Raw genomic sequence first — 26,836 nt, 5'->3', positions numbered from 1 at the left:
CAAACGAAATATAATATGCATGGGCGTACACGCGCGCCTTTGTGACTCGTGATCACTGGAATATGAATCCCAGGCCTTTGGCTACCGCTTTCCTCATATAAGGCGGATTGCGCGTGGTTATAGAGACACACAGTTACATCGGTAACCACCGGATCTAATAGCCTTCGATCATGTGTCGTGATATAGCTCTCGCTGATACACCGCGCCTTCGGATACACGTGACCAGGTATGGACGAGGGGGCGCATGTGTAGCCACATCTGAATCATACAACGTAAGATATTACGCACATCTATCATTTCATCATCATCATCATCATCATAATCAGCCTGGTTGTACCAATTGTGACCATGTTGTCCCTGCAAACTTCTTAATCTCATCCGCCCACCTAACTTTCTGCCGCCCCCTGCTACGCTTCCCTTCCCTTGGAATCCCTTCCGTAACCCTTAATGACCATCGGTTATCTTCCCTCCTCATTACATGTCCGACCCATGCCCATTTCTTTTTCTTGATTTCAACTAAGATGTCATTTACCCGTGTTTGTTGACTCATCCAATCTGCTCTTTTCTTATCCCTTAAAGTTACACCCATCATTCTTCTTTCCATAGCCGTTGCGTCGTCCTCAATTTCAGCAGAACCCTTTTCGTAAGCCTCCATGTTTCTGCCCCATACGTTAGTACTGGTAAGACACAGCTGTTATACACTTTTCTCTTGAGGGATAGTGGCAACCTGCTGTATTTGAGAATGCCTGCCAAACACCCCCCAGCCCATTCTTATTCTTCTGGTTATTTCAGTCTCATGATCCGGATCCATGATCACTACCTGCCCTAAGTAGATGTATTCCCTTACCACTTCCAGTGCTTCGCTACCTATCGCAAACTGCTGTTCTCTTCCGAGACTGTTCAACATTACTTTAGTTTTCTGCAGATTAATTTTCAGACCCACCCTTTTGCTTTGCCTCTCCAGGTCAGTGAGCATGCATTGCAATTGGTCTCCTGAGTTACTAAGCAAGGCAATATCATCAGCGAATCTCAAGTTGCTAAGGTATTCTCCATCTACTTTTATCCCCAATTCTTCCCACTCCAGGTCTCTGAGTACCTCCTGTAAACACGCTGTGAATAGCATTGGAGATATCGTATCTCCCTGCCTGACGCCTTCCTTTATTGGGATTTTGTTGCTTGCTTTATTGAGGACTACGGTGGCTGTGGAGCCGCTATAGATATCTTCCAGTATTTTTACATATGGCTCATCTACACCCTGGTTCCGTAATGCCTCCATGACTGCTAAGGTTTCGACTGAATCAAACGCTTTTTCGTAATCAGTGAAGGTTATATATAAGGGTTGGTTATATTCTGCACATTTCACTATCACCTGATTGATAGTGTGAATATGGCCTATTGTTCAGTAACCTTTACGGAATCCTGCCTGGTCCTTTGGTTGACAGAAGTCTAAGGTGTTCCTGATTCTATTTGCGATTACCTTAGTAAATACTTTGTAGGCAACGGACAGTAAGCTGATCGGTCTATAATTTTTCAAGTCTTTGGCGTCCCCTTTCTTATGGATTAGGATTATGTTAGCGTTCTTCCAAGATTCCGGTACGTTCGATGTCATGAGACATTGTGTATATAGGGTGGCCAGTCTTTCTAGGACAATGTTCCCACCATCCTTCAACAAATCTGCTGTTACCTGATCCTCCCCAGCTGCCTTCCTCCTTGGCATAGCACCCAAGGCGTTCTTTACTTCTTCCGGCGTTACTTGTGGTATTTCAAGTTCCTCTAGACTATTCTCTCTCACATTATCGTCGTGGGTGTTAGTGGCACTTTATAAATCTCCATAGAACTCCTCAGCCACTTGAAGTATCTCATCCATATTAGTAACGCTATTGCCTGCTTTGTCTCTTAACGCATGCATCTGATTCTTGCCTATTCCTAGTTACTATCATTTATCAACCAACAAAAGATGAATGTATATCCAGTCATCGCGTCTGGAACGAAATGACCTGTTCACGAACGGATAATGCTGTCCCAGTTCTATTATGAGCTGTGCAGTGCGCGACCATTACAGCGATGCGACCTGCATTACGAATTATTTCGGATACCCTAAGCACCTCGTTACAAAGGCGTTCGGCTAGTAATGCTCTTGCATATGCAACGCAAACCCGCAGTAAAATCGCATATTATCATGTACTTGGTTTAGACAAATATAGCCCGCTGGGCTAAATATAACGTAACAATTTGCGCCCTAACGGCCAGAGGAACGTCATCACCAATTCCTTATAAATTAATGTCTGTCTCGAATAACTGGGCGAAGCGTGTTAGTACACAACAGAGTAACGCTGTTTGTTTTACGAAACAATACCGATGTTTTATATATATGCATTTAATTGTATGATGATGCCTTACGATGCAAAACAAACAAAAAATAACATTCAGCAAACAAGAGAGCCAAACTTAAAACGCCTTGACCTTCGTTTACAGCGCTGTTCTCGGTCACCCGCATGCCATAATGGTTATCCAACCCGGACACGGATATAAACGGGAAACCCACACGTTTCAAATGCGAATCCCAAGTCCCGTCAAACTACCTTTCGTGGCAACATAATGGCATTCACCGGAAACTGCAACAAGGAAATGTATTCACGTCAGCTGCCAAAATAACTACGCGACGGACAGGCATAATTGCGCCAAGCTGTAGAGCCTGAAGTGTGTTTGGCAATCTCATTATTGTCTCACCACTGGTGTTTCAGAAGTCTGGTCGGCGTCCTTATCACCATAGTAACAAGTGACGGGGTGCATTCAACCTCGAAGACACTACAGACATAGCTGCATGTCTACGGTATCTAGTAGCTGGATCGTCAACAAAGAAATACGCAGCGGTATCTTGTCCAGTACATGTCCAGGTGCGATATGAGACCCACATCAGTCCTACCCACATCGGTTGAACATGCTGTCCTAACGGGCGCGTTGCTTCGGTGAACGACGTATGTTGTTCGCGCTCGTAATGGCAGCTTGACGACCGGATTGCAGTCACCGTAGGTCCAACTGTGAGTCGGGACTTCGCATTCTGTGTGCGGCACTCGCAGGATAGCGGCGGGACACTGGACAGCGAGCTTGGGTGACGCGATCATCGGGCACCAGCCTGTCAACCAGGTCGTGTCCTGCCCCGGAGCCGCTGGATCAGGACGTTGGAGTTGTCGAAGCATAACAAGAACGCGATGACAGTAACGGCCCACATCATGACGCCGATCGTGATACCATAGAGAATGAGGCGCGTCTTCATCGTGACTCGGCGGCCGTTTCGTTTCGCTTCTTCGTTCTCATTTGTAGCGCGCGCGGCCGTGAACGCGACCCGTCGAAGAAACTGAAGTCGAATTAAGAATTATAGCGTCCGAGACTGTAGAAGCACCAGCTTGCGCACTTCCGGTTCCCGAAGGTCATAGTGCAAACTTACGCGGAAAAAAAAATAAGAAAGAAAAGTAAAGAGCAAATAGAAAGAACTCACCAATTTCTGGCCAGTCCCCCATAGTTGGTATGAACTAACTAGAAAGGCAAACCAACCAACCAAGAGTGATCTTATTGTCCCGCGAGACCACGTGCAGGGCCCTTTCTCAGAGAGGAAAAATATTTGTTGCTGTTGTTGTTGTAGACTGTGGCACGTGTGGCTCCTACCCACGATGGGGGATTGGCCAAAAATGGGTGGATTACACCAAAATAATATAGAGCATAAATTTCCTAATATCTATGGGAATAGCATTGAATATAGGGTTGAATTATCGGTTAAAATGTAATCAGGAAGGTGTTGTTGAATGAGTAATAATTAATTTAAAAGTAATAAAAATAGAATTTAGCAGGGCATTCGTTTAGATTCTGTAAGGAATGTTTGGACAGCGAAGCATGCATCCCTGTGGCTGAATCCCAAAGTGGACCCCCCGAACGAAAGAATTGCAGGTTCTGTCAAGTCCAGGCCAATTCTTCGAAAAGGTATCTCCAACAATCTTTTTTCATAACGCAGCAAAGCGGCGACAAGATAGAAGAAAGTGCTGTATCGTCTCCTCCTCCTCACAAAAAGAACAAAGGGGAGAGGGAACCAAACCCGACCTGTGTAAATAGAAATTTAGGGAGGGAATGCGGCAGCGTAATTTGGTGAGGCAGACCTCAAGCATCTTTGTGTAACAAGATTCGCTATGCCAGGGAAATGCCAGGTGTTTATACTCTGGAGAAGCTGTCAAATGTGGGTTTGATAAGGCTGATCTAATCGATCTCATCCGAAATCTTGCCGCCGTGATCTGTGCTGTCACTGGTAGAATAGGAAGAACAGGGCCCGCTAGTGATGCATGTGCCAGTGAATCGGCAGTTTCATTAAAAAACAAACCTTTATGACCAGGCACCCAAATCAAATGAATACATTGCACATGGGCAGGAACTAGTAAGTGGAAGTGTTTTAGCATGGGTGACTCATTAGTAGCGGTAAGGCAAGAGCATACAGAAAGGGAGTCAGTAAGAATAGCAGCCGTTGTAATCATTTGGTCTAATTTACGTAAAGCTAGGATTACTGCTAACAACTCGGCCAGAAAAATAGGCACAAAATCAGGCAATCTTAAAGAAAAAGACCAGTCGAGCGCAGGACAAAATATTCCAATGCCAACTTTTTCCTCGCACTGTGAGGCATCTGTTGCAATGATAATGTTTGTTTCTAGGGTGCTTAGGTGGTCTTGCAACATGGCGTTTAAGATGCCGTAAGGAAGTTTCGCGTGGTTCGGGAAAATGTCGTCGAACCTGATCTCTGGGTAATTTGAATGCGTATTATTAGGAAGCACATCACGAATTTGCACATTTAGTGGTTCAAGTAATGTTTGCACAAATATAATCTCTGGTCTATGAAACCTGGGCCAACGAACAGGAAAAAATAATTCTGGATTGGAGATGGATGGATGGATGGATGAAAAACTTTATTATGGTCTATGAAACCTGGGCCAATGAACAGGAAAAAATAATTCTGGATCGGAGATGAAAATTTTAATTTGAGGACGGTTTAATGGTGATTCATAATATTTATTGAGTGGAAAGGTTGGTCAGATTGTCATGGAGACCTTCTTTTTCGTATTTGGAGGAGCATAAATCTAGTATGCTACTACACATTGGGGTAAAAGGGAAGGGGGAAAACAGAAAAGTTAAGGATGATGGGGAGTGATGGGAAAATATACCATGTGATAATTCATATTTTCTATGTGATTTATTTCCCCTTCAACAAATGATAAAATTCAAATAGCAAAAATACAAATTCACAATAATTATGTTTATTCAAAATTTATTGTGCTTTACGTCAACCATTTACTTTAGGTATTTAAGTTCTTGTTGCTCTACCTGTTTATGCAAAGCGGACTACCTCATTACACAATATTTTATTTAACATATTATACAGTTTATTTCCCATCCTCGATTACCTTTTATTCATTTGATTTATTTTACGGCCGCGTGTCAGCGAAGTGCTAGATAGTGCTGGTGTCCCTGTACATATAGAGTTTCTCACTACATTACCTAGAGGGAAATCTGGCGCTGCTGCGCTGTGGTATGCATGGGAATGCCGGTATATTGTGACTTCGGATTGGCATCGTTCTCGGAGAGACAGGACACATTGAAGACGGCCTCTGACGCGCTTGGCAAGTACCGTTAGGTCTGTCCCAATGATTCATTTTCTACTGAAACAGCACGTGAAAAGGGGTATTAGCTTTATTATTACGCGAAAACATGTTTTGTTTAAGTATGAGAACTTGTTATTGCGTGTACGACTATATGTTACGTAACAAGTATCAGCGGGCCGTTAAAGTTGGAGGACAGACAACAAGGTTCGCGCTCGCTTTGAAACAGTTGTTCGTCTGTTCTTGCTTTTCTTCGCTTGGTCATGCATTGTAGGTGAGTAAAGATGTAATATGCGTGAATGGAAACATTTTATGAAGATTTTACTTTGAGAACGTGATATTTGTGTAGCCATATTCACGTTTTAGACGAAGCCTCTTACAACACCAGCCACCACGAGCCTCGCAGACACATATACCGTCATTCCCATGACGGCGCGGTGCCCCTTAAGAAACTCCCATAGACGGTGGCGCCAGATTTCCCTCTAGGTGTTATAGTGAGAAACTCTGTGCCTGTATATGCTATGCATGGATGGATGCTACAAGCATCCCCTTTGGAACGGGGTGGTGGGTTGCGCCACCAAACTCTTGTTACTATATTTTTTAATGTCTTATGTTGAAAAAGAAAAAACTAAACAGAAAAAACGCACGATGAATTCCAATAACAAAACTTTCTGAACCCCTATTGTGTACTTTGTTTTTGTACACCTCCATTGTTCATTTCCCTACTTCCACTAATCCTCCAATCGCCTCTTACTAATCGCTATTGCGGACATGCATGTTTACTTCCTCCTGCTCTCACTGAACCCAAGGGTGTCAAGGAGGCCAGATGTACCTAAATTGACCACTGGGCAGATATCTTCACATCTAGTAAAACATGTTCCATCGTTTCCCTAGCTTTGCAGCAGCAAGCACATGCTTCTTTTTTGCTAGATTGCAGATTCCACATGCTTACGGTTCAGACATTTTCAAAAATTTGACTTTTTAAATAAAAAGACGTACGCAATATGTATTTATCACTAAACCGCCTGAGCTATTTGAAGTATCGTGGTTGAGATTACACAGTCCTCAGATATTTGCACAAGCACAGCTACAAAAATTCGATGTGTCTATACGCCAAGTTTGCCATTGAAATTATGCCTTACCAGACCTCAAAATTGAGTTCAAAGACATATTTTCATATCATGCTAAACTATTACCAAGCAGACAATTAATTAGTATCTTATCTTTATTCTATACAACCATCTACACCAGCTAACCACTGACATTGTAATAGCTACTGACACTTTTGTGTCCAATGAGAAGGCCGGAGTGGGGATCTTCTCTGAATCTCTTCAATGGTCATACTCCCTTCGCGCTCCCGACTTCAGATCCATATTTCAGGCAGAATTATTAGCGATTATATTAGCATTACGAAAGCTTCCCCAAAACGATCCATTAGCTGTTATTGTAACACTATGTGTATGCATAGCACTTACTGCATCTTCAAATTCAAGAATTCAATGAACATTTTGTTTCATGGTACCTCCGTACTTACGGAAAGTATTTTTGCTTTGGGTACCGGGACATAGTGGGTTGCACTTGAACGAAATGGCCAATTCACTCGCACGAACATCCCACAATTGCCCTATCATATCTGCTTTGCCGACATCAGCTTATGTCACCACGGCTAGGTACAGAAATTTCTCTATATCGCAAAATACTACAATATCCATGCTAACACCGTCTCCGGAATTCCACCATCTTGGCTTCCTATGTAATAATTGGTGTCCTTCAAAGAAATTGGAAGTTTCCATTACAATATTGAGATGTCGTATACCACCTGTACATCTTTACTTACACAGGCCTGGTCTTAATTGTTATGTCCTCTGTTAGGTACGGGACTTTTTCCTAAGCCTCCTTCGCTCTTCACCACACCACATCGAATCGCGTCACAGCTAATTAAGGAGCGCAGAAGCACATCTACCCCGTTCCCGAGGCGCGGCACGTGCAAACGAGTTGGCGTCCCCCACCTCGTGCGCCGCAGGTGGAGCTATTCAGTGCTTGACTCTTCCCGAAAGTGTAGCGGGAGCCTGGCACGGTTCCAGGTAACGCAGGTCCCGAGCAAAGCTGCTTTGCAGCACTGAAACGTCGCTCCCTTCCGCCTATTGTGACGGCGTTTGCAAGCCCGGAAGGCAATACCGAGGGAGAAGCAAGCCCTCGGACAATTGGGGCCCAAGGAGCGACTCTCTCCGCCGGGTGTGACACAATCGCACGGGCGCCTACCATTGGCCGAAAATGACGACACCTGAGAGGGCTAGCCGATTGGCCGAAAATGGCGTCACCTGAGCGGGCTCGCCGATTGGCCGAACGTGACGTGACTTCGAGACACCGAAGGGCTTAAAAGCCAGAGACCGGGAGCAGCAAGGGAGCATTCCTTCATTCATCTATTTCGAGCTTCTTGCCACGGGTCGCAGCGTCCGAGTTGCCTGCCGGCCCGTAATGACTTTATGACTTAATTTCTTGGTCCTCCCACTGTAAATAATGTAAATAAACCTCCAGTTTTCATCCCAAAGTCTTCCTCAACCTCGGCCAACTCCCGCACCCAACGGCAAGCTCCAAAATCTGGGAGGCAACAATTGGGATTGTCCTCCAAATGCAACACCCCTCTATGTTCTTCTTGAAAGGCATCTGAATCTATCGATCATTACTTTCTCTCGAGCCGCCGATTTTCTAGACAAAGAAAGCTATTAGAAAACTAATTTAGCAAACTTAGGCTATCGCTAACCTCGCCAACCATTCTTTCTTTTGGAGTGACTTCACTGGGATCCAGCCACAGGAACGCTTTTCTTGCAGTTTACAATTTTATTAGAGACAAAATAGTACCTTGCTGAGTTTCCAAAAGCATCAATTATTTGTATTATTTCATTTGCTTATATTAACTTATTTTATCAAAATTCTTAACAATATTTTCAATAAACTTCTAAATTAGATTTTCTTAGTCCCATGCTCTACTATTCAAATCTAGTTTTGCTTTAATTCTAAACATATGGGAAACCGCCTGCTAGCGGTTTCCCGTATGTCTTGTCTCCCAAACACTGGCGTACGTGCCAGCGCATGCCAGTGTTTGGGAGACAAGACTACACTACGGTGTGTGGCATTTGGAATGCAACGGAGAAGTTGGTTGGCAATGCTACTGTGACCATGAAAATATGTCGGCTACGAGGTTCAACTTTTCGCCATCATTGCCTCTGTTATTTTTGAAGTGTCGCCTAATGACAATGATAAGGACGACACGGAAAGTGACAGCACAGGTGGTTCAGGCCCAACAGTGGCAGATACTGTGGGTTACGTCAGCCTCATGCAGGTGTTTGCCGAGAAGAGGGGGCTGGCGAAAAAGCTGGCTCGTAGCTTGAGCGAGTTTGAGGCCCTCGTTGTCACTGCTAGCCCACCACGGCATCAAACAAAAATAACATACTTTTGTCGCGCGAAGTGAGCAAATACTGCATGTTTTCTGCCTTTTCATCGCACTCTCTCGTAGTTCCGTTTTTGACAGGTAAGTGGGTGATCTCACGCTATTTCGGTTAAACAGTACTGCCGTTTAGTACATACTTTTTCCAAGCTCCGGCCAACTACAGTTTTACGAGGTTTCACTGTATGTTAATGAAATGCCAAATGTGTCGGAGCATCAACTCTACAAGCCGAAGCCAATTTGTGAAACACTGTCAACTATGTCACACCATAGACTGGTGGTGCGGCAAACGTGCAGGTGTGAGTAAGGGGATGCACTGAAATGCAACATGTGGCAACACTGTACATGTACAAGTCAGTCCAAAGAAGACACTGCAGAGAATCACGCCACATCAATGCAAAAGCTGGAGGGAGTCACCCAAGATGTGGCTCTAGGGTGCACTTCTTGGCAGAAGCACACCACGCCTGTCAGTAAGAGAGCCAACCAAAGCAAGGCATGGAATAAATTAACAGAGTGCAAAGAAGACCCAGAAAGGAAAGAACAGCACAAGTGCTCACTAACAACTGATGTATTCCAGGAAAAAGCAAAGTTCATAGTCTTCCTGAGATATATTAGTTGTTAGGGAATGCCTGTGCTTGTCGCTGTCCTGCCTGTTCCTTTTTAGCACTCTTTGAACATGTTCCCTGCGACGTGGACCACGAGTGGTTCACGGCAGTTATTCCTCTTAGTGTGGATGTGCAGGGCTTTCCTGCACTGCAAAAGCAACATCTTTGCTAGAAATCGATGAAGTAAAAATTATTGTTGGTTCTGTTTGAAGTGTTGTGGCACCATCTAAAAAAATAATTATGAGGTTTTATGTGCCAAAGCCACGATCTGATTACGAGGGAACCGTAGTAGGGGACTCCGGAAATTTGGACCACCTGTTTTTTCTATGTGTGCCTAATCCACAGGTGTTTTTGCATTTCGCCCACTTGAAATGCGATCGCTGTGGCCGGGATTCGATCCCGCGACAAGAGCATTGCCCGCGACTTCGTGCTTAGCAGCCCAGAACCGTAGCCACTAAGCAACCATGGTGGGTGTTGTGGCGCCATCTCTCTGCACCTTGAGGAAGTTTCAAAGGAGCGTAACCTCCTGGTGGCTCACTGGCCTGTCATGACCCACCACACGAACATGACATGTGACTCGCAAGTGGGTCATCGTGCACAAGAATCGAGACATTTAGAAGTGATGCCGCAGTGAATCTGTTCATTTATTCCGTATCATAAACCAACTGGCCAAACAATACACCTTGCAAAGAAAGCCACCAGCATGCCAGTCAATCATAAATACTGACCAAGCCAAGGCACTAACACGCAAGCCAATCACAACTCAACCGTGGAAAGGTACCAGCATGTCTGCATGTCTACCAATCCCAACAGTCCAATATGTTCCGACAGAACGAAGTTCTAACATTTTAAAATAACCCAACTTGCAACTAAACCTATGTGCATATCATTATTCAATTTAATATTCGAATAAGTATTCGTATTCAATTTGTATAAGAAAATTTTAACGCGATAGCCTTAAAGGCCGCGTGTCACAGAAAATCCAGTGCCGGCAGAGTTGTTCGTGGGTGAAAATTTCCGTATATAGTAAAACCTCAGTTAATTCAAACTCAGTTAATTCGAAATCACGGATAATTCAAAGGTTTTCAGCAGTCCCGTATTTTCCAATGTAAATTTGATCGGATAATTTGAAACGGCGGCCTAGGTGAACCCGGTTAATTTGAAGATTTGGGGCGCTATGCGGCAATTTCTGATCCCCATTTCACCGCAAACTCAACGAAACGACGGCCATTCGGCACAGCGAGGCGACGCCACCATAGCAATCTCAATTATTTATAAATGAAGCGTCCGACCTGTAGTACTGCTAGCACAAAAATCAAGTCCACAGTATGCCCAACGCACCGCCGAAATGCGGGCCTGCAGAGGAGATGTGCTTCACTGCAACTCAGCGGGCATACGGTTTTTGTCACATCCTCTCGTCCCCTACTCCGCACGCTCCTCGCAGCCACAGCATCAGTGAGTGTTCCGTGCCGCTGCCACTGGCTGCTGTTCACCCATCCTCTCTCTGCGCCTGTGGCAACATGTGTGCACGCAATGCCGGTCTGCGCAACTTCTTTGTGTGCGGTGGTTAGGGGTGTTGCAGCTAGCGTGGTGTTCTTTTTTTTTTCTGAACTGTGCAGAAGTGCCAGTGAGTGAAGATGCCAAAGTATAAGACTTTAACGCTGCAGCATAAGTTCTGCTTGATCCAAGAAGCAGGTAAGAACACATGTTTCAAGACCGAATTGGCTGAAAGGTACAACGTGCCCCTTTCGATGTTGACTACAATTGAAGAACAAGTCGAAGGTACTGGAGGCCTACAGCAAGACATATTTTTCGAAGCAATCGTGAGTACAGGCTCCCATGCACCAAGATGTGGAATCAGCTTTACTTCGCTGGCCGTGGAAAGCAAACGCAACCCACTTTCCCATCAATGGAACAATACTGCAGGAGAAGGCCAACGACTTGGCTCTACAACTTAGACACGAAGAGTTCAAGTGTAGCAATGGATGGTTCAGCCATATTAAAGAGTGCAATCATTTGACCTTCGTAGCCATCTGTGGTGAGAGTGGCAGCGCAAACGAGAGTGTCATCGACGACTGGAAGAAACACATTGGCTCCGTTGCTTAGACAGTACGGTGCAGACGATGTGTACAACCTTGATGAGGCAGCCCTTTTTTACAAGATGATGCCCACAAAAATGTTCACAGCGAAGGACACCGCGGTCAAGGGTTGAAAGCAGGGCAAGCAAAGAATTACCATTGTGTTCGGCGCAAACATGTGCGGTAAACACAAGCTGCCGCTACTTGTAGTTGGAAAGAGAAAAGAAACAGTGAACGACCCTTTCCAAACAAAGAATTCGAATGACGTGGTGCAGTTCTTGCTAGGGAACAAGGATGTAGGTTTGGTTTTTCTGTTGATGTTGAAGATTTATTTTATTCAGTTCCACAGCGTGAACTCCTGTCTTCAGTACATTAATGTATTGAATATAGTGGTACGATCTCGTTCCAGAATCATGCCGGACTTTCAGTGGGTAATTTTTAAAGTCTTTTAGAATATTACCTTCGGGCTACTTTTATTGCTTTTAATGGCCAACCGTATTTACAACGGAATGGTATTTGTATTGGATCATGTGTTGCTCCCGTCCTTGTGGATATTTTTTTGTCTAGTGTGGATCATTCTTTAGACCATGCTTTTATTGAGCGGAAAGTTTTAAAAGTTTTTAGGTATGTTGATGATTTTTTTGTATTTTTATCGCTTGACTCGTCCTACCAGGATACGATCAATAAGGTTTTAGACGATTTTAAGGTACATATACAAGGTCTTGTGTTTACCCACGAGAGTCCACAAAACAATGTATTGCAGTTCTTGGAACTTAAGCTTGAATTCTGTGAATGCCATGTGTGTTGGGCGTATCAACCCTGTGCGAAAAAGGAACTGTTGTCCTTCAAGTCTGCACACTTGAAGATTGTGAAAAGAGGTATTACGTTGTCATGTATAGAATTGGTTCTTAAGAGTTCGTGTGTGCACAAGATGCAAGGAAGTTTTGATAATCAGATCAGCCGACTTTCAGCAGCTGGGTTCTCTATGTCGCTTTTGACTGCTGTGGTTGAAGCTCTGATCCAGAGAAGAAAAACCACAAAAAGGCTGGACGCCGAATGTGAAATGCGAAGGCCTGCGGTGGTCCCTTATATGCATAAGGTGACCCATCAACTCAAGAAAGTTGCTTGCAGGCATGGTGTTCCTTTGGCAATTTCTGCGCCAAATAAGCTTTCAAAGCTATGTTCCCGCACCTGCGGAGAGAGCAGAGGAGGATGCCAAATTCGGCATGGTGCCTCATACGTGTCGTACACTGTCGGCGTGGTTTATGGCATTCCACTCTCATGACGTAAGACATATGTTGGCCAGACAGGGCGTTGCGTCAATGAGCGACTCAGGGAACATGCGTAAAAAGTAAACAAAAATGTAGATAAAGGAGCGCATGTTGTTGCGCAATAAGCTCTTGCAGCAATTGTGAGGCGCGACTTGATCGGACGTTAATTCTTGGAAAAAGCAAGAATGAACATGCGCGGCTTGCCTTAGAGGCCTACAACATAAAAAGACAAGGCAATAATTGCATTAGTGACACATCTTTGTCCCTGCACCCATCAGAATTTGAATTCCTAAGTTTGCGTATACGATAAGCTGGCAGATGTCAGTAATGTATTCTCTGCGCCTGCGTGGCTGTGTGGCCTAGGTATATATATGCATCGACGACGAAAGAAAAAAAAGTTGTTAGTCAGCGCCAGTGTGTGTCCTGTCTTTCTTTTTGTGGATCATCTTAGGTGTTTGCGCTGTAACGTTAAGTTGGAAAGAGTGGGAAGCCTCGCTGCTTTAAAAATGCATGGCTGCCGCCAAGGGATGAGCTTATCTACAGGCACAACAACAAGGCCTGGGTCACAGGGGCAATATTTGAAGATTACGTTTGGCAGCTTGACCGCAAGTTCACGGCCACAGGAGGAATGTACTCTTCGTTGTTGATAACTGCCTGGCGCATGGTGACATCTCACACCTGAAAGCTATCAGGATTTATTCCTTTGTACACCACATTGATCTCACAGCCAATGGGCCAAGGCGTCATTCCCCACACGAGGAAGATTTACCACCACCACCTGCTCAAGCGCATGCTCCTTTACTACGACACCGTCAAGGAGTACTCCATCGACCTCCTCTGAGCCATATGTCTTATTGTGTATGCATGGAAGCAAGCGGAACCCATTTTGATCATGCGGTGTTTTGAGCATGCTGGCTTCTCGAAGGAAAGCACCGGTGATGCTGATGCTGACTATTCGTGTGCACTTGATGAAGAAGGAGCCGAGGATTGCGACCCCATCAATGTACTCTGCGCAGAGGATAGTGAATCCGGTGCAGCCGGCTTCGCCACGTATTTGAACTCTGAAAATGATCAACGAAAGTGCCACTCAGACTTGGAGAGTGAAGCTACTGCTGATGCGACCGTGTACAATGACAGCGACGATGATGACGGTAACGAGCCCTCCTGAGCATCTACTCTCGGGGAAGTTATCGGATCGCTGAACATTACCTGCAGTTTTGTTGAGTGCCACGGTGGAGATTCTGAAATGCTGCACGTAGTTGGCCAATTAGAAAACATGGACCCTTGGAGCCTCGAACTACAGGACGTGGCAAAACAGCATCTCTGATTACTTTAAGTAATCCAAAGATTGCCGAATAAAGGTAGCGCATTCCTGAAGCAAAATGTTTTGCCTTGGTTGCATTTTTTGATGTGTTTGGCTAATTCGAAAACCTGCTTAATTCGAAGATTTTTTGCGGTCCCAATGACTTCGAATTAATTAGCTTTTACTGTATATGTTTAGGTATACGCATATGCCGCGCCTTGCTATACGACATGAAGTATATGCGGGTTATATATTGTCATACCATTCTATCACTAAAGTTGCTCATACCTTGTCTTACATTCTTGACAAAGTTATCCCACCAAATATTGAGAGAGTGACAGGCCACAAACAAACGTTGTGAAACAGAACACCAAAAGCGCATGCCTTTTAGTTAAATCTTCCTAGACTTAAACATTAAAAGTGCAATACAATAACAGAAACCTGAAAATTCTGTAATTTTTTTTTGTGTTGCTGTGCACTACCTTTGGGATTCACCCATGCAAGAGGCCGCATTTCTACTAGAAAGCTTGCCTTCATGCATAGCATTCGCTGCCAGCGTTTTCCAGTAAACATTATGGTTACATAAGCTGCAGTTGCAGGGGAGCACGTGAAGCAGTCAGGGATCTTTGAATGCTATAGCATTCCACTCTTAAAGGCTAAGATTAAACGTCCTCCAAATTTTTGCTATTTGCGCACCCCTACAAATCGTAATTGGTCACTAGTGGCCCTGGGAATTTCATCAAGTTACATTCCACACAGTGTCAGCCTTTCACACATCATCAGTAATTCATGCAAGATTGTGTAATGTTTCCTCTAGCTGGTTATAAGTGTCCTTTTCGAAAGTGACAGTGCAGAGAGCTTGGCTTGCAACTAGGGACAAAGACTACAGAGTTTCGGGTGGAGGCATTAATGCTCTTCTCTGCTACTATACACTAACTATGTGATCTGGTAAATGTTCTGTGCACCAGCCTCCAGGAACACCATTGTGCGAGCAGGCCATGTAGGATATCACGTTTTTGTTGGGCATCCCTCCCCCCCTCCTCCTGAATGTTGGACAGTCGTTACACTTTATGTGTTGAAGCAATTTAGTACATCCTGCAATATGCCTTTCGGAAGCAACTATATGGCCACTTGCCGAAACAGTGCACAGTGATTCCTTGATGCTGGTAGCCATCCTGAAGAAGAGCAACTCCCACACTTTCAAATCACATGTCTGCTTCACAGTGTCATGAAGAGTATCTTTTGCTTTCACTTCCTTGGCCTGCGCATCAGATCTCTGTCTTGTACTGTGCTGCTGTTTCGAGCACCATAAGCAGTTTGCATCAATGGTGCAACGCCCATGTTTAAGCGCACAGACGTTTTTCACATGAATGGACACCAGAAGGCTTCAAAGGGGCGTTCATCGGTACCCTGCTTGTTTGCTTACTGTGCACTATGCATGACATCATTCTGTATTGCACCAAGCATCTGTGTACTGATGTGGAGGTGTTTGCCCAATGATCAGCAGTGCTCCTGTGACGCTGCTCGTTGTCTTTGTTGACAGAAAGTCTCCACAGTTGGACACAAGTAATGTCCAACATCCTCAACGAAGAGTGCAGAGCTTTTCACGGCTACTTTTTTTCTTCGTCTTCCTCGTCGCAGTGCGCTATAAGCCAGATCTCGTGCTGCACTATGCCAATCTTTGGGAACTCGGCCGTGCAGGTCGCGCACATTGTCCATGCCACCGTCACGCGCGGGTAGTAGTTCTGCACGCACAAGCGGATGTCGTAGCTGTCCGTGCTTAGGCGCTTGAGCACTGGCATCGACTCCACCAGCCTGCGCACTTCCTCGGGCACCACACACAATTGCGGCAGCGTCCAGTCTGTGACGAGGGTGAGTTGCTCCATGGCTGGATGGATGGGCCGTTGGTGCGACATGTTGGGCGGCCCGCCGACATACGCCGAGATGATCCACTCGCCATCGAGGTAAAGGTTGGTTAGGCCCTTGGTGACGTTCAGGAGGGTGAAGAATGCGTCATCCATGATCGAGTCGCTGATCTCGAGTGATTTCAGTTTCGAAAACATGCCTGATTGAATCTTCTCATCGCAGATGTTGCAACCCAACAGGGAAAGGTACTCGAGGTTTTTGCAGGTGCGAGCAATGGTTGAAAGATGCGCCCCTTCGAAGTACTTCAGTGTCAGGTGTGTTAGGGCCAGCGCTTGCAGCATCTTGGTGATGTAAGGGTCGAAAGGGCACATTCCACCTTGAGCGGCGTACATTATGTTAATGCGCTTCAGCCTAGAGAACTCCGTGATGCGGGTAAGGACCTTCCGGGATGTCGTTGTTACCTGCGCAAGGGGTTAGAATAAATTGTGGCACTTAAATGGACACTAAAGGCAAATACCGCATTTTCTCGCATATAACCCACACCAAAACTTGACAAAAAAAAAATTGTGTTTAAAAAATGGGGGTGCGGGTTATCTGAGAATATTCGGGGAGGGAGGGGGGATGGCTTCACGACAACACACCCACGTGAAGCGGCTATATGCATATGCCCAGTGGATGACCGTCAGTCTTTACACACTCAAAGCGACGGGACATGTGCGAAGACCGGATATTGCACTGCCATGGCAGTGGATCATAGATGTGAGGAGGGGGGGGCGGTTAGGGGGGGGGGGGCGGTCGTGCCGGTTACATGCAAGGGCAGGTTACACGCACGAAAATACGCTACTAAGTCAAGCTAAAGTGACAGATTAGCGCTCGAGAATGTCTAAGGCATCAATATTATTGTGACCAGAGCCTTAGTAATTGAGAAATTTAGGCAAATGCACGACAATTTCAGACTCCACTGGGACATTCAAGTACTAGCCCGATGACGTAGCGACTCCTCACTATAGTTCTGGCACTAGTACTTGACCACTCATAAGAAAAAGAGTGACTGATTTATTGATTGAAAGCTTTAGTTGCTTTGTCACAGTACAGTGTAAAAGAGGTGTAGTGAAAAGCCAATCAAATGATGGCATGAGGAGTCTTTTGCCCCTTTTGTCAACTATGACAGCAGCAGCTGAAAGACACAGCACAAGATCACAGCAATGTCTTTAAGTTGCACACTGTTCTAAATAACGATCAAGCCATAAAAAGAAAAATGAGAAACATAGATTATACAACAAACAAAGCTGCTATAATCCCCTACACTTAAATAAAACAAAACCTAGTTTATACAAAAAAGCTACCACGTCCTGCTGCCTTTAAATAAGTTACTACATAGTTTTTACAATAAATAGAGCTGCTAAAGCTGCTACACATAAACGAGACACATCTATTCCTATTTCATTGCAATGATTTAGAATGTGGAGGAATATACCAAAGCATTTGAAAGCTATATTTAGTACAAAAATAAGGAATTTTGCACAGTTCTCTTTTTCTTGTTTCATAGACCTTTTTCACTAAGCAAAGATTCACCATCTCCATGAACAGAAAGTCTGAGCTATTGCAGTTAAGACAGTACTCTCATAATAGTCTCTATTGATAGCGGTTGTTCACTCTGATTATCTAATCATTGCTTTGCTTTATAAGATGGAAGAAAATGCTAATTGTTAACTACTATTCAATTCTTAACGTGCAGCAGTGGCGTATAGGTAGAGCATCCGCCTCGTGTGCAAGAGGACCGTGGTTCAAATCCCAGTGCCGCGCAATTTTCCACCGTACTAAAAAAAAAAAAAAGATTACGCACGTTGATAAAATTGCATAAACAAGCCTGGAATGCAGCCTGATCCCGGTGACCAGAACCAGTAACACACTCCATCACCAGAGCAGGATTGGCCACCCTGGTACAGTACTTGGCCACAACCTCCTACATGAATACAACAATCAAACCCCAGCCCTCAGTCCCCAGCAGCTGCGAAGCAAATGACCACAGCGTAGTGACATACGAGCTCCACTTGTCACTTTTCTGGCCCCAAAAGGCGTCCTTTAAAAAAATGCGGGAACGGCAGCATCTTGGCTTGAGAAATGCGGAGGAGACACTGTAACATGATCGCCACAGGCACCTTGCCGCGACTTCGAAATGGCTTGTGCAAGAAAACTGCATGTCCGTCAACCTTGCCTGCTTTACGTGAAGCTTGCAGACATCCTTCTCCAAGGCATCCAGGTGCTCCATGTAGAGAAGCAAAAGGTCCCTTGCAAAAACATGCCAAGAGGGCGTGACTCATCTACAGGACCTCCCGCGGGGACAATGTTGAGGCGACCTGCCCTACCGTGTCAGCGCTGTCGTCGTGGTCGCCACTGTTTCTATCCAATGCAAGCATGTTTGTGACAATTGCCTCATCAGTTAGAAGCACTTCATTTCCAAATCTATAGCAGTGCGATTTCTTTTCACCGGCAACTTCGTGTATTGCCGATGATCAGCGGGCGGATCAGCCATCTTCTGTTTCGGTGGCGAGTCAAAGGAGGCTGAGAAACAATGTGGCCAGGAACGATTTGGTCAGGAATGACGTGGCCAGGAACAAAGACAAGCACGAGTGACTTAATCTGTTAGCAGAATTGCACAGAATAAGGGCTGCAGAACAAAGAACCAACTGCAAGGGCCCAGCGAGCAATCTGGAAGCAGCGCCGGCAGCTTTTTGGCGCAGTTAGCATGGCCCATTTGTATTTTGGAGGGTGGCACGGCACAGAGCTATGGGTGCTGCCGATTCGTGTTTGGAGGGGTGGAAGGGCGACGAGAGAGATGTGCGTGAGGCTGGTGTGCATCTCTCATGGAGAGAAGCCCGTGACGGCAGTTGGGGTGGTGGGCGATCGTGCAACGGCCTGCATTTCACTTTTTCTGTTTTCTTTTCAAGGATTTCGCATTCCATTACCTTGAGCACAGAGACCCAGCAGCCAGACTCCATCATTATAACCGATAATGCGGCATGGGGACATTGTAGTTAGTGGGTTATTACCCCATTTGATGGTGCGGCATCCTTTCACTGTTATAACCAATATATTGTTAAAACCGGTATGGTTATATATAAGTGGTTTCGTCTGTAGATGAATTATCGAGGAAAAGGTGCAATCTGTATTGTGTTGGTGCGAAGTGAGCACAGCATAGACTACTTATAGCATAGTTGCTTACAGTGCAGTTGTGCGATACGAAATACTGGTTATAATGTGGGAAAATTTCACACACAAGTGTGGTAGCGATTGCGCTTGGGTGAGTGACGAGGGCAATGCGAAGGAGAGGGAGCAGATGTAAACCGAACAAACAAGGAACCAAAAAAAGAAAAAAGTAGAGGCATTGTGATGCGTGTGCGTGGAGGTTGCCTAGGCGATGGAGAAGCCTTTGCTCAGCTGCTTATCAGCGGCGCGTCCGAACATGTGCGCATTGTCTCTCCTTGGCACCTTTGGCACTTCAGCTTGTGCGCGTCAGTCGCGATGCGTGTCGTCGTCAAGTGCAGATATTGCACATGCGACCTTAACTGCTGTCAGTTTAAGCTGTGTTCCGCAAATTCATTTCGGAGCGTTTAGGTTTTACGTCCATATGCGAGCTTTCACTGTTCCTACCGATATGCGCACATACAAGCTTGGTACGCGTTCGCAGTAGTTGCCATGGCTGGTTGCCTGAGAAATCCTGTGCTTCATACTGGCTGCTGTCAGTTCAGCTCGTGTGATGGTTGGTTAGGACCAACTAGCGCGCCTCGTCGGGAGTAGCCGACCAAAGTTTGTTTGGTGCCAAGCCGACAAAACATGTCGCAGTGGCTCTACATGATTTGGAAAGTGGAGAAATCACCTTGACAGTGAAAATGAGCACACGGGCGGCACAGGCAACAGTTGAATGGTGGCTACTTGATTCACGCTCCCCATGTTTTTGATATCGTGGATTGCGCCACCCGGATCAGTCGGAGAAATTGAACGAGACGCTGTATGGCATTTGAAATTTCGGTCGCCGTTCTACATTAGTTTTGTGGAGTTGGTGGTGGTGCCGTGGGGAATGTTGAATAAACGAGTGGGTCTGAAAATTTTGTCAGCGAATTCCTTCCCTCATCTAGTTTTTCTGAGTTATTTTGTCTGCTTTATGCGAAGACTGGGCATTCTCAGACTAAACTTTCAATGTTCATAAATTTAAACAGATGCAAACATCCCGATAGCATGCTTTTATTCTCAGATACGCGCAGCTGCTTAGCCTACATATTTTGCATGTGCGCAACTATTAAAAAATTGTTTCGGTTACGGTACACTACCACCAATAGTGTGACTGGCGACTTGCACTATAAGCAGTCTATGCAGTATTTTCAATGTTTGATGCCAAGAATGAAAAATAAAAAGGGAATCTATGAAGCAGGAATGCACCAGCAAGGTTCTACTGCATACACTTACATCACTTCACTATGAACAGGCACACATGCCTTAGCTAAAATCTGGCTGAGACACACTTACCTGCAGCTGCTCGAGGTGTGGATACCGTTCGAGTGCCTTTTCTATACAAGCCAGGCTTGCATCGCCCATCATTAAGGCATTGCGGTTCGGCCGTCGGAAGTGCGAGCCCAGCTTCAGCTCCCGGCATTCACCGAGCAGGGGCGGCGGATGTGGCGACTGTATCCGAAACCGGTCCGCGAGCATCACAATCTCGTCCAGCGGTGCCTGGATTTCTGACAGCTGCGAAAATGAGGTGAAAGAACAGAGGAAGAAATGTTTAGAGAAACACTAAAGGGAAATATGTCATGCTAAAGTGATAGATTAGTGCTCGAGAACATATAAGACGTCAATATTATCGTGAACAGAGCTTTAGTAATCGAGAAGTTGAGGCTATGCTGGACACGATTACAGCCTCCCCGAGGACATTCAAGTACTAGGCCAATGACGAAGGCACTCCTCATTATATCTCTGTCACTATTACTCAGCCACTCGTAATAAAAAGATAACTGTATTGCATTATAAGACGTAAGAAAATGCTACTGGTGCAGTTCTATTTGGTTTATAGAAAAAAGTAATCATTGAGTTTACCCTTGACAACATCACGGGCAGTTGAAAGGTTTCGTTCTGTTTTCCCTGTGCCACCCGCACTTTCACGATTCAGTAGTTTCATTATAACGTAGTGCTGCGCTGGTTTTGCTGGCTTGCAAAACTCACAAAAACTGCAAGTAGCAGAGAATGCCATGTCAATGTGATGTTGCAAGATTCCCGAACAGTTCACGCCACTTAACCAGGAGCAGCTACTGTGGTGAATCTAATGCTCTGTCTCAGTTCTCCATGGCCGCGCATTTACATTTTGCATAGAAAACCATAGCGCCGTCTGTCGAGTACAGTTTTACTTAGCGACGGCAGTAAAGGGCAGCGATGGCGTATGCAATGGCACCACTCCCCGCTTGGGGGAGGGTGATTTGAACTGTGCTAAAGGAACGCGGACCTTTTCAAAGGAACTTTCTCGTAAGCTAAGTCTTTTCTTGGCTCGAAACAAGCGCAGCGAGGTTTCTGGAATGGTATTTGAACAGTCCACGTCAACTTAGCATTTGCCTTTAGCATCTCTTTAAGGGGCAGCTTTACATCTGAAACTCCTATAAAGGAAAAAAAAACATCAATGATGATTTAGCAGCGAATGCGAGAGATATGCATCAGCATTAGGTCACACAACTTTGATGTCCTGGATCAATAATTTAAACATTCTCCCTCATGTTTCAAAGTGTTCAGAAGCTCACTCTGCACGTGTCCTGCCTCTTCGAGGAACAAAGTGCAACTGATAGTGGTGCAACTAACAATGCTGGCGTGTTGAAGAGAGGCAGCAGTGGCAAGTGAATTCCCCTTCATGCTGCCTCTCACTTCAATGTGAACTAGGAGCACGAGAACCCAGCGCATACAAAGCCATCAGCTATATCTGAACAACTAAACTTCAAAGCCCAGCGCAGATATTTCCCTCCAAGAGAGGACGCGCGTGGCTGCACTCAGCCACCGCAGCTGGAGTAGAAGTGGAGATGCGCACCAACATGCTCCCTCCTGCTCTCCCTCCTAGCGCATGAACATCTCCCCGCACCCCCACCTTGCGTATATGAGAAGACAGTGAACACTCTCTCTCCCCACCTTCCTCCCTTGCGAGTGTGTGAAGATACCGCTGCAACAAGCCAGCATCCTAATCGGCTCACCCTCGCAAGGTTTCACTTGCACCGACAGAATATGGTGTGTGGCAGCAGTGTTATTGCATTTGGACTTTATAGGAACATCATGGTGACGCCAACAGCGGACAATAGGGCGTGTGGGCTGCACATGCACTCAGCCGTGCTGACGGCCTTGTGCAGCCACAGCCAGGCTAAAGGAGGAGACCCGTGCTCACCTGCCTCCCTCAGCAAGTGCTTGTTCACATTCTGCACCGGAGAATCAAGAGCTGTGGTGCAGCGCTCCACAAATTGGTGCATGTGATGCAGTGAACCATGTGTGAACTGAACAGACTCACTGGCTTGGATGTGATCAATATTCCATAGAAGGCATCAATGCTCATTCTTACCATGGGACAGTTTGCAACCAGTGTAGTGAGTGTCAGAGGGCAGAGGAAGAGCTCTTCGGTGCCGACTGCTGGTGTGGTGCCCCAGACCTGGCAGAGGTGGGACGTATGTGCCATCTCCCGCACGTGACTTGAGCTCTCCATCTGCAGCATCAGGTCGTGGTACAGGATCAACCTAGTCACCTTGGAGAACCAGGACATCAGGTCTGCAACCAGATCCCTGCATGGACCTAGCTGTTTAACACAGGGCAGAAACACTGTGCTCAAGAGGAAGGTTTACCATGGGGCCACCTTCTATGTCCTCATTCAGGTACATGTAAAAAGCTGAACTGTTCTCATTCACAACCAGTAAACTGATTTCAATGAAATTTGTTGCATTTAAGGGAGAAAGCTAAATGCTACCAACATTAAGAAGCAGAATTTAGGGCTTCAAGTAAAAGAAGCGCCGAAGATCGACCACTGCAAAAAAAACTGAAGCACAAAGTTTACAATTCCCTAACTCAGTATCAGCAATAGCCATTGCAGCTGTGCAAACTGCATCTGTTAGAGCATTTTAACTCAACTAATCAGATATATGGGTTAGCAGCTTACATCAAATTGTTACAATACTTATGAGGGCTTTGCAAAAACTCCATCACAATCAGTAGTGTACAATACACGAATTTTTTCAAATTAGATGTCTCCATATAAGTGCACATTTCTTGCTGCCAAGTAAGAGTTCTGAGCTTGTCACTGGAGTTTTTTCATATCTTATGATACTAAAATTTAAAAATAACAAATTTGATGGACTATTAAAGTTATGCCCTATATATATCTATACATAAACGTTCCCATGTATTTAAAGAAAAACACCTGAGGTAAAGCTTCCTTGTACAACAGACATTCAGGTGTTGTGTCATGAATTGTGTGCCATCTGAACCAGGTGGCAGTAAGCGAGCTAGCTAAGACTGGCCTCATTACGTCATGTGGTGAAGTCACGTGTACGAACAGGCAAGGTACTTAAGCGCAGCATGAAATAAAGAGAGAGTTACATTTAGTCTGTTGTTTCATCAAGTTACTTCAGTCACTGCTGCCTCGGCAGCTGTGGCACAGTTCAGCTGGCCGAGCATGCCTGTTCACCGGCAACACATCAGGGTGTCCCTCTGAGGCGTAATAAATGATGTCACAAGAATGCTTGAAGCCACAAGTATGAAGATTGGACCAATTCTTGTATTATCACATTCAATATGAGCTGCAGTTCATGAGCTGTGGACGGAGTGATGCTCCGAGAAAAATTGTGGTTCATCAACAGGCACTGTAAAAATAAGAGATGCCATGGCTGAGCTTGCCTGTTGTGCACAATGATCAGCTCCTGTGCCTTCCCGACGATGTCCTTTGCAGCGGCGAGGAATCCCTTCGCTGACTTCAGCGCGGGTAAACCGGCAAAGAGCACTGTGGAATAGCACTGCTTAATAAGAAAGCTTCGGCAGCCTGCAAGGCCTTCCTGATCTGTTGTGAGCACAGAGCGGCTGGCGTCGGCTGTCAGTTGTTGGGGGATGGTACGGCCACTTGGTAACGGCTTCTCCAGCTTCAACATGACAAGGCCTTCACTGTTGGCAAGCTCATCGGGGTCCCCCATCTCCCCAACAGCTTGCATCATGTCCTCCCAACAGCTCATGGCTGGTAAGTTGGTTCCAAATCGAAGTTGGAGACCAACTCTGATTTCTGCGAGGAAAAAAACTAGAGGTATAATGTTAAAAATGTACTGGCACACATTTCCAACATTGTAAAGAAGCTACTATGTGTTTTTGCATGTAAGAGGATGACATTTAGCAGGCATTATGGTTGGGAAACATAAAAGCTGTTCTAAATTGATACTAAAGTTGGTCTCTAGATGCTGGAGCTGGCATCTGTTAAAATCTCAAAAAAGATTTTAGAGTTATGCCTTAATGAGATGGTAGAACTGGATGCACCACTAGTAATTAAAAAAAAATTGGCAGAAACCATCTCACGATGACTGTCGAAGGTAATGCGTTTAGCATTCAATAAATACAGTGACACAATGTACAGCCACCATAAAAATGAGTTACGTAAGAGGGGTGTACTGCAGCACAACTTTTTTTTCTTTTGCGCTTGCCCAAGAACACTTGGCGCCATCTAGCACCGCTGCTGTGAAGTCTGCACGTGGACTTCGAAATGCTTGGTGCACTAGTGCTAGTCAACGCTTAGAAATGAGTAATGCAGTGACCGGGCTCCACTCTCATGCTTCTTTTTGGACATGCTGCACCACCTAGTGGCACTGCCGTGAAGTTCACGCGTGGCCTCTTAGATGAGAAGCGTGGCATGCTAGCGCCTGCAAACGCTCAGAATTGTTCCCTCGCTTTCCACACACTCAGTGACCCAAGTTGGCCAGAGATTCGTTGAAGAGTGGCACGTACTGAGTACATTCATGGCACATCTCTCCAAGGCATTGGCGTGACAGACGTTCAATGATAAGCGGCACATGCATAGCATAGTGCATTTGGGGCACAGCCTGCTAAAGCATCGGGTTGCCGTCCTTAAGGAACCCTTGTGACGTGAGCTAAATTCCGCTAAGAATGGGAGAAATTTAACGGGCTCTTTTTCGTCATTGTAGAGCGGCACATTACTACTTACCCAAGTTAGCATCAAAGAAGCTGATTGAACAGTGGCAAACACCTACTTGCACATACCCAGTAACCCAATTTGTCCTCAAAGAGATTCATCGAAGAACGGCGCAGATCGAGTGGCATATATGCAGTGCTCCAAGTCAGCGTGAAAGACGTTTTTCGAACAGCGGTACCTACCCATTCCCGCATCCACTGTGACCCATGTCGGCACAAAAGATGTTCGTTGAAGAGTGGCACATATATTAAAGAAGGGAAAATCAGACATCTACCCGTTCGTAGTAATTGCTACAAAGGATTTTCTGATTTTCCCTTCTTTAATTACGTCTCTTCACCTTGTGGGTTTCTGCAGAACTATTACGTCAAAGTGGCACATATATACACATTGCCACATATTCAGTAACCCAAAATTTTTTGACAACTGGTTTCGAACCCCATTTTATCCTCACAACAGCCCGATGTGCTACCAATTCGACCATGAACAACCTAGCGACCCAGGTATGTGGGAACAGTTACATACATTACATTACTTACATACATACTTGGTCCCCGGAATGTGCGAAAAATAATAATTCATTTGTATTCAGAAAGGGTCTACCAGGCATACAGGGCCGCAGAATGCATAACTGCCCATGCCGGAGTGGCTTACGTGCCAACCTAGGGCCATTTTCTCCGAGTGGTACGATAAGATTATACTAAGGAAATACGAGTAAAAAAAAGAAAAGGATATACTCCACGCAAATGCGGGCACGGCTGCGACAATGTACTTTAATTTTTTTTTCTTCGGAATGTCATTCTTGTTGGTAAAATACACCGCCAAAGGGGTGTATCACACCCATTTCACACTCATTTTAAATCAAGCTCAAAAGTACGCAGCCATCAGTGATCGAGGCGTGTGAAAGCGTAACTTGGGACTACAACCCCCGCTGTTAGAAGGTCTTCACAACGAAAAAAATGAGCCAAGTTGCGCAAGTGACAAACTTACTCCGCACAGACACAAAATTGCTAGCCTTGCTGTCGCCTTGATGACCGACACTGTTAGAAAATCCGCTTTAACGATTCGCGTCGAGCAGTGGAAGTCTGCGGGCTACTTTCGTATACTACAATTTTAACTACGCCGCATGAACCACGTGGTTCTTTGACGTGCAAACTGCAGTCGGCCTGCGTGTACCCGCGGTCATGCAGCCACACCACCACCGCGCCATGCTGCAAACCGCGCTTGTCAGATTTGATTGATAATTGGCTTGGATGCGCGCGATATTTGTGTGGCTTGCGAGATTGCTCTAAACATTAAGTCACTAAAGAAATATTTACGTAGAAACAATACTTCATAAAATTCAATACTTTGCGCAGAATACAAATGGATGAATCTGTATTTTACGCATGTGTTAAAATTAGATGACACATGCCAAAAGAGGGCAT

At 45.4% G+C, this 26,836-nt stretch overlaps 1 protein-coding gene across 1 annotated transcript; it reads right to left on the bottom strand.

The window, feature by feature from the left end:
* Positions 1–10,312: 10,312 nt before the first annotated feature.
* On the bottom strand, positions 10,313–26,626 carry LOC142564279 (uncharacterized). Its single transcript, XM_075675220.1, has 5 exons — positions 26,400–26,626; positions 24,119–24,494; positions 22,794–23,010; positions 20,735–20,953; positions 10,313–16,668 (listed from the first exon to the last, which is right to left on the bottom strand). The coding sequence occupies exons 2-5, from the start codon at positions 24,445–24,447 to the stop codon at positions 15,952–15,954; spliced, it is 1,482 nt and encodes a 493-aa protein (XP_075531335.1). The 5' UTR covers positions 24,448–24,494; positions 26,400–26,626; the 3' UTR covers positions 10,313–15,951.
* Between the last annotated feature and the right edge of the window lie 210 nt (positions 26,627–26,836).

Source organism: Dermacentor variabilis, chromosome 11 (assembly GCF_050947875.1).
Source record: "Dermacentor variabilis isolate Ectoservices chromosome 11, ASM5094787v1, whole genome shotgun sequence".
In the NCBI taxonomy this organism is placed as follows: domain Eukaryota; kingdom Metazoa; phylum Arthropoda; class Arachnida; order Ixodida; family Ixodidae; genus Dermacentor; species Dermacentor variabilis.
This window is presented reverse-complemented; position numbering and strand designations above follow the sequence as displayed.